At 37.2% G+C, this 18,605-nt stretch overlaps 2 protein-coding genes across 5 annotated transcripts in view; one reads left to right on the forward strand and one right to left on the reverse strand.

Moving 5' to 3' along the window:
- Positions 1–15,159, forward strand: part of FGF7 (fibroblast growth factor 7) — a 69,646-nt gene extending 54,487 nt beyond the window's left edge. Inside the window, exons 3-4 of the mRNA XM_007517332.3 lie at positions 12,649–12,752; positions 14,012–15,159. Coding sequence (XP_007517394.1) covers positions 12,649–12,752; positions 14,012–14,206 — 299 coding nt within the window. The 3' untranslated portion in view covers positions 14,207–15,159. The remainder of the gene's footprint in view (positions 1–12,648; positions 12,753–14,011) is intronic.
- FAM227B (family with sequence similarity 227 member B) overlaps positions 1–18,605 on the reverse strand; it is a 182,315-nt gene that overhangs the window by 128,827 nt on the left and 34,883 nt on the right. The window lies entirely within an intron of this gene.

Consider the following 18,605-nt stretch of genomic DNA (forward strand, 5'->3'; position numbering starts at 1 on the left):
ACAGAGAGGGGGAGAGAAAGATAGACACCTGCAGACCTGCTTCACCGCCTGTGAAGCGACTCCCCTGCAGGTGGGGAGCCGGGGTTCGAACCGGGATCCTTGGAACTTTGGATTCTAAGGAAAGAGGATTTTATTTAGTTCTGCTTATCAACAAAGTGCATCACAGAAAGTTTTGGATTAGAAGAATAAATCTTTATAACATGCCCTCTATCAATGCATAACAACTTAATTCAGAGTAACTTGAGGCAGGGTCTAGTTAAGAAACAATAATCATGGTTGACTTACAACTAATGAAGAGTTTAATATGATGGCAGGCTAGCAGAAAAGTGTTATATATTATTATGCATGAATGTGTGTATTATGTAAATATTAAAAAACACAGAAATATTTAAAAATATAGAAAAGGAGCAAATAAGATAGGTCCTGGCAAAAGTTCAAGGTGTCTGAAATTCCTTTTTAATACTTTAAGTACCTATAAAATCAGTTTTTGTCAATTTCTTTCTATGTTTACTTTCACTTTCATTCTGTGCAAAATATAACTACTCTGTATTAGAAAATAATGTTTTTTTTTTTTTTAGAAAGCCTGCAAGTATATATTTCATTTTATTTTATTTTACCTTATTTTATTTGTGGTCATCACTTCACCACTCCAGGCCAACTTTTTCAGATAGAGAGAAAGAGAGATAGTCAGAGAGAAAGACACCATAGCACTGAAAGTTCCCTTCAGTGGGGTGGGGGTCTGGCTTGAACCTGGGTTATACCCATGGCAGAACAAGTGCACTATCCCAGAGAGCTATCTTGCCAACCTAGTAAGAATTTGTCTTTAAAATACGTTTTCTAATTTCCACTACATTCCAGCATGATCTGAAGTCAAAGCATTTCAAATTATTGTATTGCCTAGTGGCAAAATATTAAATGCAAAAGAGGGGAAGGGGGAATGAGGGAAGATGACATCACGTACCTACCAGTGCTAAGCCTCACAGGACATAGTAATAGTTAAAACAGAGGCCAAAGTGATTGTGGTTTATCTTTTAAACTCATGTCTCTAGGAATTTGACAAAGTCTAACATCAAATTTTCCACTGATGTCTTCCTTTAATGTCCATTTCCCTGTTCCAGTTTTAGTTTTTGTCATCTTTTGCATTAATTTCCTTCTTGCCCAGTCCAATTGTGCGCTCAAAGAAGATACTTACAGGATAGTAGGCCTATGTGTTCTCTCTGATTGCTATACTGTATTTCAGACTTGAGTCTTATGTCTAGTTTAGTTTCTTCTTAAAGATATGTTAGGCTCTGGGGAAAACTGGGAAACAAGAGCTGTTCTTGAAGGCAAAAGATATTTCCATTTCACATACAAATTTGAGCTTTTTCTTACATATTCTGGGCTTACTGTTTGTGCAGATATTCTGGTAATTTTTGGAGTCATATCAAGAACAAAATAATAAAGTCCTAGTTATCAGTTATAATTATGTCACATGGACAATTCTTTCCAAATGTTTAGAACCTACAGAGATGAAGAGATAAACAGAGTCTTTCTAATTCAAAGAGAATGCTTTCCCTCGCCCAGAGGAAAAAACAAACTATTTTCTGTCCTACAGAGTTTAAAAATGACAAGAAGGTTAGTAGATTGATATAGGAATTGAGCTGTATAATAGAGCTCAAAATTTTTCCCATATATTTTTTTTAATCAAAGCACTGCTCAGGTCTGGTTTATGGTGGTGCGGGGGAACCATAGCATTCTTTTTAAAAATATTTTTATTGAGGGGGTTAATGGTTTGTAATAAGTGAAAAAAGTTGATAGCACATATGTAAAATTTCTCATCTCATATTTTTATTTTATCTGTATTATTTTGATTTATTTATTGGATAGCGACAGCCAGAAATCAAGAGGGACCGGGGGGGGGGGGATAGAGAGGAAGAGAGACAGAGACACCTGTAGCACTGCTTCACCACTTGTGAAGCTTTCCCCCTGCAGGTGGTGTCTGGGGACTTGAACCTGGGTCCTTGGGCATTGTAACATGTGCACTCAACCAGGCGCACCACCACCCAGCCCCTCGTCTTGGTTTTCTGCAACACATTCTTACTCCCTAGGTCCTCCTCCATCATCATTCACCAGGACTTGAAAGCCTCCCTTACCCCCAGCCCACTGTCTTTTACTTTAGGGCAATACACCAAACCCGAGTGCTACTTTGTGTTTTCCCCCTTTCTGTCTTTCTTTCACAATTTCTGTCCATGAGTGAGATCATACCATATTCATCCTGTTCTTTCTGGCTCATCTAACATGATTCCTTCAAGTTTCATCCAAGATGAGGTGAAGGTGAAGAAGGTGAATTCATCAATATTAGTAGCTGAGTAGTATTCCATTGTGTATATAGACCATAACTTCCTCAGACACTCATCTATTGTTAGGCACCTGGGTTGCTTCCAGGTTTTGGCTATTACAAATTGTGCTGCTATGGACAAATGCATACACAGATCTCTTTGGATGGGTGTATTTGGTTTCTTAGAATATACTCCCAGGAGAGGAATTTCAGGGTCATAGGGTAGGTCTATGTTAGCCTTCTGAGAGTTCTCCAGACTGTTCTCCACAGGGGCTGGACCAACTGACATTCCTACCAGCAGTGCAGAAGGGTTCCTTTGTCGCCACAACCTCTCCAGCATTTGTTGTTACTATCCTTTCTGATGTCTGACATTCTCACAGGAGTGAAGTGGTATCTCCTTGTTGTCTTTATTTGCATTTCTCTGACAATCAATGACTTGGACAATTTTTCTTACATATGTATTATTCTTAATATGCAGCAGGAAACATCCTATTTTTGTACATTTTGCTTCTGATTCTGGCATAGTTCTACGCTTGCTGAAATAAGCTTTTGCAATTTAAGTTCTTTCAAAAGGAAATATTGCCATCACTGTACCACATGTTGGTAAACTTTCTAAAGATGGGATAATGTTAAATTTATTTTATTAATGAATTCCTGAATGGTAACATGTGGTACACATGTAGATTTTTAGTGATGTACACACCTGAAATTTATGTTGTAATGCAATTGTTCTTCAATACATTTAAATCTGAATGATTTAAATGGTGAATGATAAGATTCATTGTACATAGCCTGGCAAATGGTTTTGATAACATTAAAGAATAAGTATAAGACTGGAATAAACTATAACTGATTTATCCCCCTCAACCCACAGTGATGATGGATGCTATGGGATCGATTCTCTTGTTGCAGGATATTTCAGTTCTATTTGCCACCAGCAATTATGTAGCCATGTGGGACTATTTTGAGTTATATAATGATTTAAAGGGAACTGAAATTTTGGGGTTTTAGTGATGATTTATCTGCTCGTGTTTCTTGCTGGTTTTGATTTGATTAGTTTTCTAATTCCCTTTAGTGCATGTGAATGTTCCTTTTCAGATCTGTTATTTATGTTAAAGACACATTTTTTTTTTCAGGGTAAAATAATCCAAAGAGAAGATTAGCATTATCAACTTGATGTAACCCAACTGTGGATTCTAGGATTTAGAGTCAAAGTAGAGAACTTGATGAAAAGTCACTATCCAGTGGTCTGGGAGGTGGCGCAGTGGCTAAGGCACTGGACTCTCAAGCATGAGGTCCCGAGTTTGATCCCCAGCAGCACATGTACCAGAGTGATGGGTGGTTTTTTCTCTCCTCCTATCTTTCTCATAAATAAATAAATAATTTTTAAAAAGACACTGTCCACACAGAGTTCTTTGTGTTACCACCTTCCAAGTGAGAGGTAATAAAGAGCTTCTTTCCCAATGCAAACACTGAATCATTCCCTTCAGATAGCAACGTCAAAAAATACACACTGTGTCTACCTCTGGACCTAAAGTTCAGCACTAGTCTGAAAAAAGAGAATTTTGGTCCATGTTAAGCAGTCACTGCCTACTTAGTAGGACAAATTTATTTCTGTCTAGTTAGTGTCTGTCTAACTGTTTCACTGTAACTTAAAAAATTATTAGTGACTTAATATTGATTTACAAAATTACAAGGTAACAGGGGTACAAATCCACACCGTTCCCATCACCAGAGTTCTGTATCCTGATTCCCTCTATTGGAAGCTACAGCAGTTCTCTTAAGGTTGCAGATATGGCTTAACTGTTATTTCTACAACTATTTGTCTATATTTGTATATATTTGCCCATTTTTTCCCTATGATCCCATCTTCTCTTCTTTTCCAAGTCAATTAAATTCTTTTGAATACCATTAAGCTGTCTTATACACATATACAGTGACACGTCTGTACCTCTCAAAATCTTTTTTTTTTTAAATGTGTTTATCTTATTATTATTATTTTGATAAGACAAAGAGAAATTGAGAGGGAGGAAGACAGTGGGAAAGAAAGACACCTGCAGAACTGCTTCACTGCCTATGAAGCGACCCCCCTGCAGATGGGGAGCCGGGGCTTTGACCAGGATCCGTGCATCTTACAGCTTTTTTTTTTTCCCTTTTGTTGCCCTTGTTGTAGCTTCGTTGTGGTTATTATTATTGCCCTTGTTGACGCAATTCGTTGTTAGATAGGACAGAGAGACATGGAGAGAGGAGGGGAAGACAGAGAAGAGGAGAGAAAGATAGACACCTGCAGACCTGCTTCACCGCCTGTGAAGCGACTCCCCTGCAGGTGGGGAGCCGGGGGCTCGAACCGGGATCCTTACGCCAGTCCCTGCGCTTTGCGCCACATGCGCTTAACCCACTGCGCCACCGCCCGACCCCCTAATCTTACAGCTTTTTAATCAGCATTATATCAAAAATAAAAAAAGCATGTTTTTAAAAAGTTACAGTGGTCAAAAAATAAATTTGATTCATACTTCCAGAGAGGAGAAGGTTCATTTTTCTTTACATGCTTCTAATACTTGCTTCTAATCCTTTTAACATAGTTCATTTTCACTTCTTCATGGTAACATTTTATTGTGGGTTTCTTTTTTTTTTTCATAATAATATGTGATGTTGAACAGTTTGTCATTTGTCTGTGTGCCATCTGTACCTCTTCACTGGCAAAGTGCCTATCCTGATCTTTTACCCATGTATCTTTACTGAGTTGTCTCTTTAATGTTGTTGGGGGGGGGGGCTGCTGTGGAGTTGTATCATCTCTTTACATATGGTGGATAACAACCCATTGTGGGACACATACGCAGAATTGTCTTCTCCCAACTGCTAGTTTGTCTTCATTTTTCTTTTCACTCTTAACAGAGTCTTGCACCTATTCACGTGATTCTACTGCTCCCCAGAAACATTTTTATCCTTTTAATTTCAGATAGAAAATAGACAGGGAGAGAAAAAGAGAAAGAAGGAGAGACACAACAGTACTTCACCATTCAGCATGGTGATCCTGTGTGATGCTCAGGGCTCGAACCCTGGTCCTCATGCTTTTTAAAGTGTGTGCCCAACCTGGTGAGCCGCCTCTCTGACCCTATTATCATCACATATTTACTTTTCACTGGGGCTTGGTATCTAAATGAATCTACTGCTCTCCATGCCGATTTGTTTTCCTTTCAGTGAGAGATAAAATAATAAGATAAAATAAGAGGCGGGGGGGGGGGGAGCACTGCTCCACCATTCGTGAAGCTTCTACCCTGAAGACACCCCTATGTGGTGGCTGGCTGGGGACTCAAACCTTGCTCCTTGCATATGATAACATGTTAGTCTATTGAGTGCAATACCCCCAGACCCCCTCAACATATTTTTAAAAGTCATCTATCTTCTGAAAATTTTGGCACTATGAAAACTATAAACATTTCTGCTACTCGTACATATCTAGCACAGCTGTAATTTTACTGCGGATTTAGGTCATAGGCGATTCATTTAAGTCAAAATTAGGTGTAAAAAACTGAAAACTAGTAAAGGCTCAAAACAGTCACAAACACTTGAATGTCCTATCATCTCCAATCCAGTAAAAACAACTTTCCTCATGCACTCATTCTAAAAATTAGATATGTATGAAAAATAATCCTTGGTTTTACCAACTGCTTATGTTTATGCCTTAACTTCAACATCCATTCAGCCAAGAAGCTGAAGAAACAGACATAACAAGAAGAATATGTATATGAGTTAAAAATTATTAAATGTTGTTGCTATCAAGCATATGTTGACTATCTGCACTCCATCCTATTTGATGAAAGCATTTAGGTTTGAACTCAATAGCTTTCTAGAACAAATTTCAGGTAGTAAGGGCACTTACTAAGTGGAACTATTTAGATTTGAGGTGTACTTGTCATGTTTTATTCTTTTGTATCTGACATGATTGACAATAATAAGTAATATAAACTATCTTCTTTGGTTAGGTATGAAAGTTTAAACTCTTGAGATAATCTTTGCTACAGCTTATTAGCAAAAATCTGTAATTTTGAAAGGGTGAAAAACCAATTATGGAAGGGAATTAAGAAGGAAGATTTTACAAAGGCTAGGGAACCCAAAGTATCATTTTAAAATAAGGCCAATGCAACAAACTGGTATGGGTAGAGAGAAAATATACACACAGAGTGTTAAACACAGTTAAATGTCAGTATTTTTCTTCATGAATCCACAATGAGAACATTCCAAGAAAGAACGACCAATATGATCTTTCAAAAAGACTGGCAATAGTATCCCATAACAGCCACTAGCTAAAATGAGTTTATTCCCTAGCAAAGGAAGCCCTCGACCATAGATTTGACACAGTTTACTATGTATAAGTGGAGAGGCTGAGCTATTTCCAATGTTCAAATCAAGATATAAAAGAAAGCCAGTAAACTAACTACTAACACATGAGACCGCGTGACAGTTCCAGAAGAACCTTGGGACCTGTAGCGTTACTGACGTTCAGAATAAGAAATGAAAGACATGAGATCACAGGTGTTGTTTTCATATCCTCTTATAGTTTAACCTCATGACATCAGAAGTTTAAAAAGAAAAAGTCAAACACTTGACTGTTACAAGAGTTTTAAATAGAACTTGCATTGTGACTGCTGGCTTAGAATAAGTGAATAAAATGAACTTCTGAATTTTATGAAGCATGACCCTGACAGGGAAATGAAACTAAGGTGCATTAATTAAGGTTAGATTTGACTTAAACAAAATAATTTATTTTCTTTTCATCAGCAAACATTTGGAGGTTTCATAAAAACATTTGGGATGTTCCAGATTCTATTTAGTTCACTGCTTCCCAAACACTTTGTTCTCATAACCTAGGGTAGACTCTGTGTACCAGAAAGCTGAAAATTAATCAAGAAAAAGTGGGCGTAAAGGGTTCTGCTGACTACTTCTCCTAGAATATTTCTGACAGCCGCCACAGGACACGGCACTTAAGGCAGCTGCTATATTCACATCAGCTAGATTATGCCATATATCCACACTAAGCTACAAATGAGACTGAGGCATCTAAAGCTTATTTTTTGTAGTTAGCTAAATATTCCATTTCTTTGGAAGAAGAGTTGGGTGGAAAGGGAGAAACAGTGAATGATAATTGCTTAGAAGTTTGTAGGCAACATTACCTGTGTGTGTGACATGGTGCTGTCATAAGTTTGAAGAAAAACAAAAAAACTCATGAAACTAGAACTATGAAAGATCTTGAAAAAATTCAGCCATTAAGTTGCAGATGCTACTATGACGCCAACTTGACTTCCCTGGGCAGATGACCTCACCAATGTGTCCTGGAACCCCATCTCCCCAGAGCCCTACCCCACTAGGGAAAGATAGAAACAGGCTGAGGGTATGGACCAACCTGCCAATGTCCATGTTCAGAGGAGAAATAATTACAGAAGCCAGACCTCCTACCTTCTGCACCTCATAAAGATCTTTGGGGGTCAGGCAGTAGTGCAGCAGGTTAAGTGCAGATGTCACAAAGTGCAAGGACCGGCATAGGATCTCGGTTCGAGCCCCCAACTCCCCACCTGCAGAGGGGTCACTTCACAAGTGGTGAAGCAGGTCTGTAGGTATCTATCTTTCTCTCCCCTCTCTGTCTTGATCTCCTCTCTCAATTTCTCTCTGTCCTATCCAACAACAATGACATCAACAACAATAATAATAACCACAATGATAAAACAGCCAGGGCAACAAAAGGGGAAAAAAAGCCTCCAGTGGATTCATGGTGCAGGCACTGAGCCCCAGCAGTAACCCTGAAGGCAAAAAAAAAAAATCTTTGATTTATACTCCCAGAGGGATACAAAATAGGGAACCTTCCAATGGAGGGGATGGGATATGGAACTCTGGTGGTGGGAATTGTATGGAACTGTACCCCTCTTATCCCACAATCTTGTCAATCATTATTAAATTACTAATAAAAGAAGAAATAGAGGTGACAAGAAAAGATCTTGAAAAAAAAATAATTCTTAGAATTAAAGAACAAAAATAAGTGTATCATGCTCCTTGACTTCAATGTTATGAGGTGGTAGCAATCAAAATAGGGTGGTACTAAATAAAATAGGCATAGATACCAGTGACATATAATTTAGAGCTCAGAGGTAAAGTCACATACATAAGAATAACTACATTATGACAGGGTCAGGTGTGTATAATGACCTAAAACCATCAAATATAAGAAATAACATTAAGTTATATATTCCTTGACATCAGCCTTAAAGATGTGTTTGGGGATTAACTCTACAAGTAACGGAATAAAAACAAAACTAAACAGATAGGATGACATCAAACTACAAAACTTCTGCATGACGGAAGTAACTACCATGAAAGTGAAAAGATACTCTTCCGAGTGGGAGAAGATATTAGCATGTCATACATCCAACAAAAGATTAACCGCATATAACTCCTAAAACTCAGCAAAACAAAACAAACAACCAGACTGAAAAATGGTCAGAGGACCTGAACAGAGACTTCTCCAAAGAAGATACACAGATGACCAGCCCACATATAAGATATGTTCATTATCTCTTACTAGGGAAATGCAAAGTAAAATCACAATGAGATACCATCCCAAATCCATGAGAAGAGCTATCATCCAAAAGACAAGAAATAGCCAGTTTTTTCAATGTCTGATCAGTGTAGGACTGTCTCAGGAAATTTCAGTAGCTGAGCCTCTAAAGAGCTTAAAACAGTTCAGGCTGAGAGAAAAATTGGAAAAGTGAATTTATGTAATTAAAAAACAATGAATGAAGAGATTAAAGATGTCCAGCAGAGGCAGAAGAAAATAGAATCAAGAGTCTGCTGCTCTTTGAAGGTTGTTCTTTTGAACTTAGAATAGCACACATATTTAATAATAGCATACAGAGGAAATAAAAATCTAACATTGAGATATAGGAACTTTTTTTTTGTCATTATTGGGGCCTCACTCACTGGTCAGTGATGATATTTATTTTTTTTTTCCAGATAAAGCAAGATAGAAACAAAGAAGCAGAAAGGCAGGGGCAGGGGTGGGGGGGAGAGGTTGTCAGAGCGGGCAAAGAACTTGGCAGGGGGGGTGGGGGTGAGCTTATATGTGGGTCATGCACATGGCAAAGCAGCACACTATCTAAGTGAGCTATTTTGTCCCCTCACCCTCTGCCACCCGAGACACAGAATTGTAATATGCCAAAAACATAGCACTTACTTAGAAAAATTCTTTGCTACCTGTGTTATTCTGTCAGTTTACAAAAAAAAAAAGAAAAAAGAAAAAAATCACAGTAGTGTGTAAATACATATCTTGGCCTTGCTCTTTAATTAAAGCCACACTAACATTAAACTGTAACCAACTTGATCAAATGCAAATGTTTTACATAGTTTGCTATTTACTTACTTAACTTAATTATAATTTGCAACTTGATATTTTAAAATATCATTAAGAAATTCTCCAGACATCTTGGATCACACTGAGCATTTCTGTCTACATGTGTCAGAGAGTTTCTAATTATAAACCCATGCATATAGTTATGTAAAATAGCCAGAGTTCCAATCCACAAATATAAGAGTATAAGACACAAAATACAGTCAAGTTGTAACTAACTTGACCATGGTAAATAGAATTAATTTAGAAAAGCTGTTTTCATACTTTCTAGTCTTAATACCATTTTGGTTTTCAAAATATTTTTAATTTATTTTTATTGGATAGAGACAGAGAAAGAGAGATGGGAGAGAGGGGGAGAGAGAGAGAGAGAGAGAGACAGACATGCCGTCCTAGGGTTCTAGACCACGGTCATTGCACATGGTTAAGGTGTGTGCTCAACCAGGTGCACCGCCACCCCACCCTTTAGTGCCACTTTATACTTTATAAAGAAATCACAGACACCAACAGGCTTCTTTTCACTTGAGCAACAGCTATTGCTACTTCTTGTACTAGAAGTTAAAACTGAAGAATTTTGAAAACAATTATTTTTTAACTTAATATGAATAATCACGACAAAGTGAACATCAATTGTTAACATTAATGGAAGAGGAAAGATTTACATAGTTCCAATTTATGTATTTATTTGCCACCAGGGTTATTGCTGAGGCTCAATGCTGGAAGGAGTCCACTGCTTGCTTCTCTCTCTCTCTCTTTCCTGCTCTTTAATTCTTCCTTTTTTATTAGTGATTTAATAATGATTGACAAGATTGCGGCTTAAGAGGGGCACAATTCCATACAGTTCTCACCATCAGCGGTCCATATCCCCTCCTTTCCGTGGGAAAGTTCCCTATTCTTTATCCCTCTGGGAGTATGGAACAAAGATCTTTATGGGGTGCAAAAAGTGGGAGGTCTGACTTTTTCAAAGGACATAGGTTTTTCTTTCTTTTTGATAGAGGATAAGAGATAGATAAAGCCAAAGAAGGAGATAGAGACCAACAGGAGAGCCACATGCAGAACTGGTCCTGCAGGTGGGAGCTGGGGGTTCGAACCTGGATCCTTGTCAGGTACTTGCACTTGGTACTATGTGCACTTAACTGGGTGCACCACCACTCAGCCCCCTAGATGTCTAATTCTAAATCTCGTAATATTGTAAACCAATGTTAGTCCAATAAATTTTATCAATGTATTGCAGCAGGAGAGTTATAAAACTTTAAATTTATAAATGCTATTGGCAAGAAGAACAAAATATTGCCACTAAGTCTGCAATATATCAGAACACCTTAACGGTAGAAATAGATGTTGGAGGACTTCTGAAAAAGCGATAGAAGTGTATACCAAAATTCGTCACTTCTCAGTACAAATGTCATGAAGACTTAAACATGTCCAAAGGGTATACCATAATACATAATGAATGACCGATCCACAAAGTAGTTAATATGGGTGTCAATTTGGTCACATTTCCAAGTTGATGTAATCTCCTGAATAAGGAACTTATGCCATTTAATTGTTGACAAAATTGCTGACAAAGAAAGCTAAGTGACCATTTTGTTTGACATAATGTTTCAGTTTTTCATATTCTATTGTCTGAACTGACCTCTCTTATTTTTTTAACTCTATTATTATGCTACCCCAGTGGTTATGTTAGTATTTTGATCCATCCATGGAATACATATTGTGCGTGTGTGTTTAATGAAAGGTCACAGTATATGGGGCTGATCACTTGCAACTAAGAAACCCTAACTAGTAATACTACTAAATAGTCTCTCAAGTAGTCTACATTTATTTTTCAGGTCTTGATCATCTCTAGGAACTGTTTTCCTATGTTAACTTGAGGTTTGAGTAACCTTATAAATTAGCAGTATGTGTCTTTATGTTATCCAATTATGTGTTTTTATGTTCTTCCCTACAAACACACTCTTAAGAAATTCTATCTTACATCTGCCTATCTTTTCCTCTAGTGTGCATATTTTAATTTTATTATTATTGTTATTATTTTTACCAGAACACTGTTCAGCTTTGGCTGATGGTGCAGGGGACTGGACCTGGGATTTTGGAGCCTTAGGCATGAGAGTCTCTTTGCAAAGCCATTATGCTATGCATATTTTTATTTACTATATTTCTTCTCATGTGAGTTAAAATTCATTTAGCACTACTGTGTATTATATTTCACCTACTTTGGAGCAACTTTTTTCCAGTCTGTTTTCTTCACATGTTGGAGATTGCTATCAAAATATTATTCAATTTAGGCATAGTCAAGAAATGCTCTTATAATTTTTTAGATAAAATTTAAGCAGAGACTAAGTTATTAACTTTTGACATACTTTTAACAGCTTTAGATGGTAATTACGAGCCAAACTGAATAAAATGTCACTTCCGTAATTAATTAGCTGTGAGAATTTGAGAAAATTATTAAACTTCTCTGTACTGTAATTAATTGTGAGAATTTGCGAAAATTATTAAACTTCTCTGTACCTGACTTTCTTGAAACTGAGAATAATAAGAATATTTGCCTCATAATCTCTGGAGATACATAAATGCATTAATACAAAAAAGTTCCGGGGAAAAAAAGCTTAACGTTTGATATGAGTTCAACAAGCAGTACCTATTATTATAACAGCACATTATTATAAGAGGTAAATTCTAATATATAACTTGCTTCAAACATAGATATTGCTTACTATAAGTGCAATACCAACAGTTCACACTGGCCCTCTTTATAAAGGATTAATTTATTGTCTATGTGTGTTTTACGGGGGAGGGAGGGTCATAAGTTAAGTAAATAGTCACATTAATAACCTTAACTTTCAGTGGAAACAGAAATGAGAGCACATAGTCATTCTTGGATAATCTACACAAGTGAGTGAATAAGTCCTATTTCTGTAATTCCTTGCAGATATCATGGAAATCAGGACAGTGGCAGTTGGAATTGTGGCAATCAAAGGGGTGGAAAGCGAATACTACCTTGCAATGAACAAAGATGGAAAACTGTATGCAAAGGTATTCAAAACTGATAGCTTCAGCTTAAGTTTTCAAACTTATTTTTGTCAAAAACATCATGAATTTCTAAAACAAAATGGACGAATCTCTATATGACTCAATGATTGTGGGAAAGTGCTCTATATTCAGGCATTGAGGAAAAAGTATGTCCCAGGTGACCTTGGAAAATTGTGAAATTCTCTGAACTTTGGTTTCAGCATCTGTAAAATCAGTTGGGTTAACTGCCCTTTCAAGATGCTTTCAGTTCTATAAATCCATATGTATTTTAGACACCTAAAATCTAAAATTTCCATCTATCAACACTAAAGCTCTTTTTTGTTAGATGTCATCCAATGTGCATATTGCTGACAAAATTCTTTGGAAAAGGAAAAAGTTGGTTGATCAACACCCAACTCCTAATCTTGGGGTATACACTGTAATACGCATTCCTCACTGCTCCTATTTGAGCACGGTGTGGAAATTCTAACGGTTTTTTCTACTATGGTAGAGTGTAATCGACTTTCCATTGTATTCCCAGCACAATGCCTGACACAGGCTAATCATGTAAATATTTAAGAGTAAGTGAATGAATGGTTCGATGAATTTAGTATAAATTTTTATTTTCCATCACTACTGTAGGCAAGGTAGCAGTAAGAATAGAAAGGTTGTGAAATGTGCCCTTCAACCGAGGGAGACAAAGGTTATATATCAGTGTCCAGTGGTTAGGGAAAGTGTGACAGGGATAAGAAGAGCTGCTAGTCAGGAAGGAAAAGTAGTGGCTAATTGTCTAAAGTCTACATATTTGCAACTATATTTCCCAAATAAGTGCACATTATTTTGTAAGATTTTTTTTTCTTTTTGCAATTTGCTAGATTTACCTAATAAATTTGTATTAGGCCCATTTAGTATGCCATATGGACTTTCGTTTAATTTACTTTTTTTTTAAGTATTTTATTTATTTATTAATGAGAAAGATAGGAAGAGAGAGAAAGAACCAGACATCACTCTAGCACATGTGCTGCTGGGGATCGAACTCAGGACCTTATGCTTGAGAGTTCAAAGCTTTATCACTGTGCCACCTCCCGGATGACCTTCATTTAAAAAAAAAAATACTGATTTAAAAAAAAAATACTGATTGGTTTATAATACTTTCCAAATTTAAAAAAGCTGCTTACCTTGAACAATGTTTTAATTCTACTGAACAGTACCACTTATTCTTTGCTGGATCAATCCGCTCTGAAAATCATATGGCTAATATTGTGTATGTTTGTTCTTAACAGAAAGAATGCAATGAAGACTGCAACTTCAAAGAATTAATTCTGGAAAACCATTACAACACCTATGCGTCAGCTAAATGGACATATAATGGAGGAGAAATGTTTGTTGCCTTAAATCAAAAGGGAGTTCCTGTAAGAGGGAAAAAGACAAAGAAGGAACAAAAAACCGCCCACTTTCTTCCTATGGCAATAACCTAATCAGATATGGTATATAAGAAACCAGTTCCAGCAGGGAGATTTCTTAAGTGGACTGTTTTCTTTCTTTTTTCTTTTCTCTTCTTTCTGTTTTTTTATTTTTTATTTTTTATTAAGTAACCAAGAAGGGCTGGAAAACTACTGAAAAACTGATCAAGCTGGACTTGCGCATTTATGTTTATTTTAAGAGACTGCATTAAATAAAGATTTGAAAAATATACTCAAAAATCCTATTTAGTAACTGAAAGTTGTAAAAATTGTAAAACTGGTTGTACAATCATGGTGATAGTAATAGTAATGTTTCTTTCTTAAATTAATTTACCCTTAAGAGTATGCTAGATTTGATTATCTGATAATGATTATTTAAATATTCCTATCTGCTTATAAAATGGCTGCTATAAGAATACTGATGCAGATGATGTTATATAAGATATGTTAGACCCAAAGGCTGCTGGAAATATTTGTCAGATGACCAAGCCAACACTAACTGCAGAAGGTGAGCAGTGTTTGAAATGCTTTCTAGAGGAAAAAAAAATATGATCCATTGGAACTTTGATCAGAAAAAGATGAAAATCATAAAAATTTCTATTGTAAAATTAAATTAAGTAGGTAGTTTTACAGGAGTACAAGATTAGAATGTGCGTGTACCTATTAACAGAGGCAACATTTTCAGTGCTGCTCAGATTGAAAGGGTAATGCTACAAGGATGTTTTCAAAAGTCTTGTATATAAAATAGCAATCATGATGATAATACTGTACTTCATCTCCCTTCTCACAAAATAACAGTCTATGATTCCTCAAAGTAAAAGTCAGAAATCCTTAAGTTTTTCCAAGTAACATAATCTGTTTTTTTTGTATAATTCATATTTTGGAATATGGCTTTTAATATGGTTCTTCCCATGAATAATCATGCTTTTGACCTGTGATTACAGCATTAAACTCTATTTTAAGTTGTATTTGAACTTCATTGTTTTGTTATTTAAGCTTATATTTATATAAACAACAGCCTAACTAATCTGTATTTGTTTCATATGCTTTTAATTCTAAAGCGATAACAAAACTGTCTGGCTCAGTTGCCAGTTTTCCCTCCCCCTGGTGACCAGCTCGAAGTACACAGCACTTGGGCCAGCAAATCCTGGATGGCAGACAAAAATGACAGCCTGCAGCAATTCTTACAATAGACTGTTTCATAGGGAACAATACAAAAAATGTTTAGTATGTCTTGCCACATACTCTTGTTAATTAACTGAGGTCATATAAGTAGAAATCGCTGCAGATGAAATAATTTACAGGATTTTAAAAGTAAGAATATGAGCTCATGAGTAAAAAAAAAAAAGTTCCACATTTTAAAAGTTTTGCTGTCTAGTATGCAGTCTTTTAGGTGACTGGATTATTAGCTAGGATTTTCCTTTTTTTAAAAAAATTATATTTACTTTATACACAGTGATTAGTCTCTATTTTCTTTTATTAGCGATTTAAAAATTGTAATAAAGATCATTATCTTTATTATCTTTATAATATTATTATCTTTATTATTATTAATAATAATAATTCATTCCTACCACCAGAGTTCTGTGTCCCCATTCCCTCCACTGGAAACTGCAATAGTTCTCCCAAGGTTACAGATATGGGCTGACTTTATATCTATCACTATCTATAACTATCTATCTATAACTATCTTATCTATCTGTCTATCTTTTTGCCCACTTTTTTTCCTATGGTCCCATCTTCACTTCTTTTCTTTATTTTTTTTATTATCTCTATTTATGAATTGGATAGAACAGCCAGAAATTAAGTGGGTAGGGGGGAGAGACAGGGAGAGGCACCTGCAACACTCACAAAGCTTCCCCCTGTAGGTGGGGACCAGGGGCCCCAGTCTTTGAGCATTGTAATATATGCACTCAACCAGGTGTGTGACCACCTCCTTCCCCCCCCACCACACACACACACACACACAAGCACACGCACACGCACACGCACACGCACATGCACACGCACGCACACACACACTTCTTTTCTAAGTCAGGCCTACATCTATTACTACTTCCTAGTGCCCTTTCTTTTTTCCTCTTCTCTCTCAGATAAGAGAAACAGTGCCTGACTTCCTCTGGTGTTTTTCAGATTCACCTCCTTTCCAGTGATGGAACAATGATTAATCTCTATTGCAATGATCTAAGTCAAAGGAACACTGAACTTCTCTGTTCCAGACTCTTGGAAACAGAGTTGGCAGACAGCTGAGGTAAAGAACAAACACCCCATCACAGACCCCTGCAAGCGTCAACCCGGCTCTGACCTAGCACGTTATGATTGGGCCCTCCTCAATCGCTATCGAACAGGCCATGGCCGGTGCGCCGCTATGTTCCATCGCTGGGGAGCCAGAGACGACCCGAACTGCCCCTGAGGCTACAGACAGACTATGACCCACATAGTCAACGACTGCCACCTCTCCAGATTCAAAGGAGGTCTCGAAACTTTACATCAGGCTCAACCTGACGCTGTTGACTGGCTACGGAAGAAGGGCAAACGCTAGAAGAAGAAGTCGTCAAAGGAAGGCAAAAATGATGCCTTTTTCAACCCTCATTCCCAACCAACTCTAACATGCACTCCTTCAGTTTAATGGTGGAAAGCATAAGGCAATATATCCACATGAGCAGAATAACCTTTTCTGAAGTACGTTTTTTCTTTTGCCTCCAGGGTTATCTCTGGGGCTCAGTGCCTGCATTCCGAATCCACTGCTCCTGGTGGCCATTTTTTTCTAATTTCTTGTTGTTATTGATGCCATTATTGCTGGACAGGACAGAGAAATCTAGAGAGGAGGGATGACAGAGAAGGGAAGAGAAGCGACCCCTCCTTTGCAGGTGGGGAGTAGGGTGGGGGGTGGGGGCTCAAACCTGGATCCTTACACTGGTCCTTAAGAGTCATGTGCGCTTATCCCAGTGTGCTACTGCCCAGCCCCCTGAAGTACTTTTTGAAAGATAAAAATTGGTTTAATATCTAGGTTTTCAACAAGGAAGAAAAGAATAAAAATTTTAAGAGAAGCAGTAATTAAAAGATGTACTCAGTGCAATTAATGATCTAAAATATTTTTTTCCAGAGCTGAGAGATAGCTCATCTGATATATCTAGAACCATACTAGACATGAGTCCCCAGGTTCTAGCCCTAGTAGAATTCCATGGATGATGTAGAGTCTTAGTGTCTTGCTCTCTCTACTCTTTCTATCTCCCTTTCTCCTTTGTAATATTCTCTAAACTTTGTGGGGGGGTTTTGTATGTTTTTGTTTTTGTTTTTGTTTTTTTGTTCTTGTTTTACCTCCACTCTAACTGGTATTTCTACAGAAAAATGATGGGGCATTGACTGAGGTCATTTGTGAGGTTATAGACTACTTTGACTACAGTAATTCCAGCAATGACCCCAGGCAGGCATGGGGTAGATGTTTTACATAACAAGGGAGCCATTGTAGAGAGAGGCTTTTTGAGAAAGAGCTACAGATGGGCCTCCTGCAGCTCCAAAAAAAGTTCCACTAGTTGGATTTCCCCCAAAGGTTTAATGTTCAGCTACCTGAAGGGCACCTGATTGTCACTGACAGGGGCAAGTTCTGTGCTGGGAATCCCAGCTTTTGAATTTTTAAGGAAATATATATATATATGACAGAGATCACACATTACCAACAGTCTAAAATACTTACATTTTACCAGGAAGTTTCTGACTCTGGGCAGAGTGGAAGATGATAAAGAACAGTCTGACTTCTCATCAGAAATAATACAAGCCTGGCTGGGAGGAGGGACATTCGTATGGAGCTCAGGACTTGCATGAATAAGGTTGTGAGTTCAGTACTTGGCAACATGAATGTCAGAGAAATGCTCTAGTTCACTTTTATAAGTAAATAAACAAATTTTCAAAAATAATACAGATCAAATACACTTGAACTGTATCTTGCTGAAAGGCAAAGAATAATAGAAAGAATCCTACATCTATCAAAAATATGCCTCAAAAACGAGTGGTCCAGAAGGTGGATAAGTGGATAAAACACTGAACTGTCAAATAGGCCATCCCAAGTTCAATCCCATGTGCCAGAATGAAGTTCTGGTTCTCTTTATTTTCTCTTTCCCTTACACACACACACACACACACACACACACACACACACACACACACACACACATACACACACACACATACACACACACACATACACACACATACACACACACATATACACACACACACATACACACACACACACATACACACACACACATACACACACACATACACACACACACATACACACACACACATACACACACACACATACACACACACACATACACACACACAAGATAAACCCCTAAAAAATAAATAAAAGCAAAATGAATAAAAATTTTAGATAAATAAATCTGAG

Source organism: Erinaceus europaeus, chromosome 16 (genome assembly GCF_950295315.1).
Source record: "Erinaceus europaeus chromosome 16, mEriEur2.1, whole genome shotgun sequence".
In the NCBI taxonomy this organism is placed as follows: domain Eukaryota; kingdom Metazoa; phylum Chordata; class Mammalia; order Eulipotyphla; family Erinaceidae; genus Erinaceus; species Erinaceus europaeus.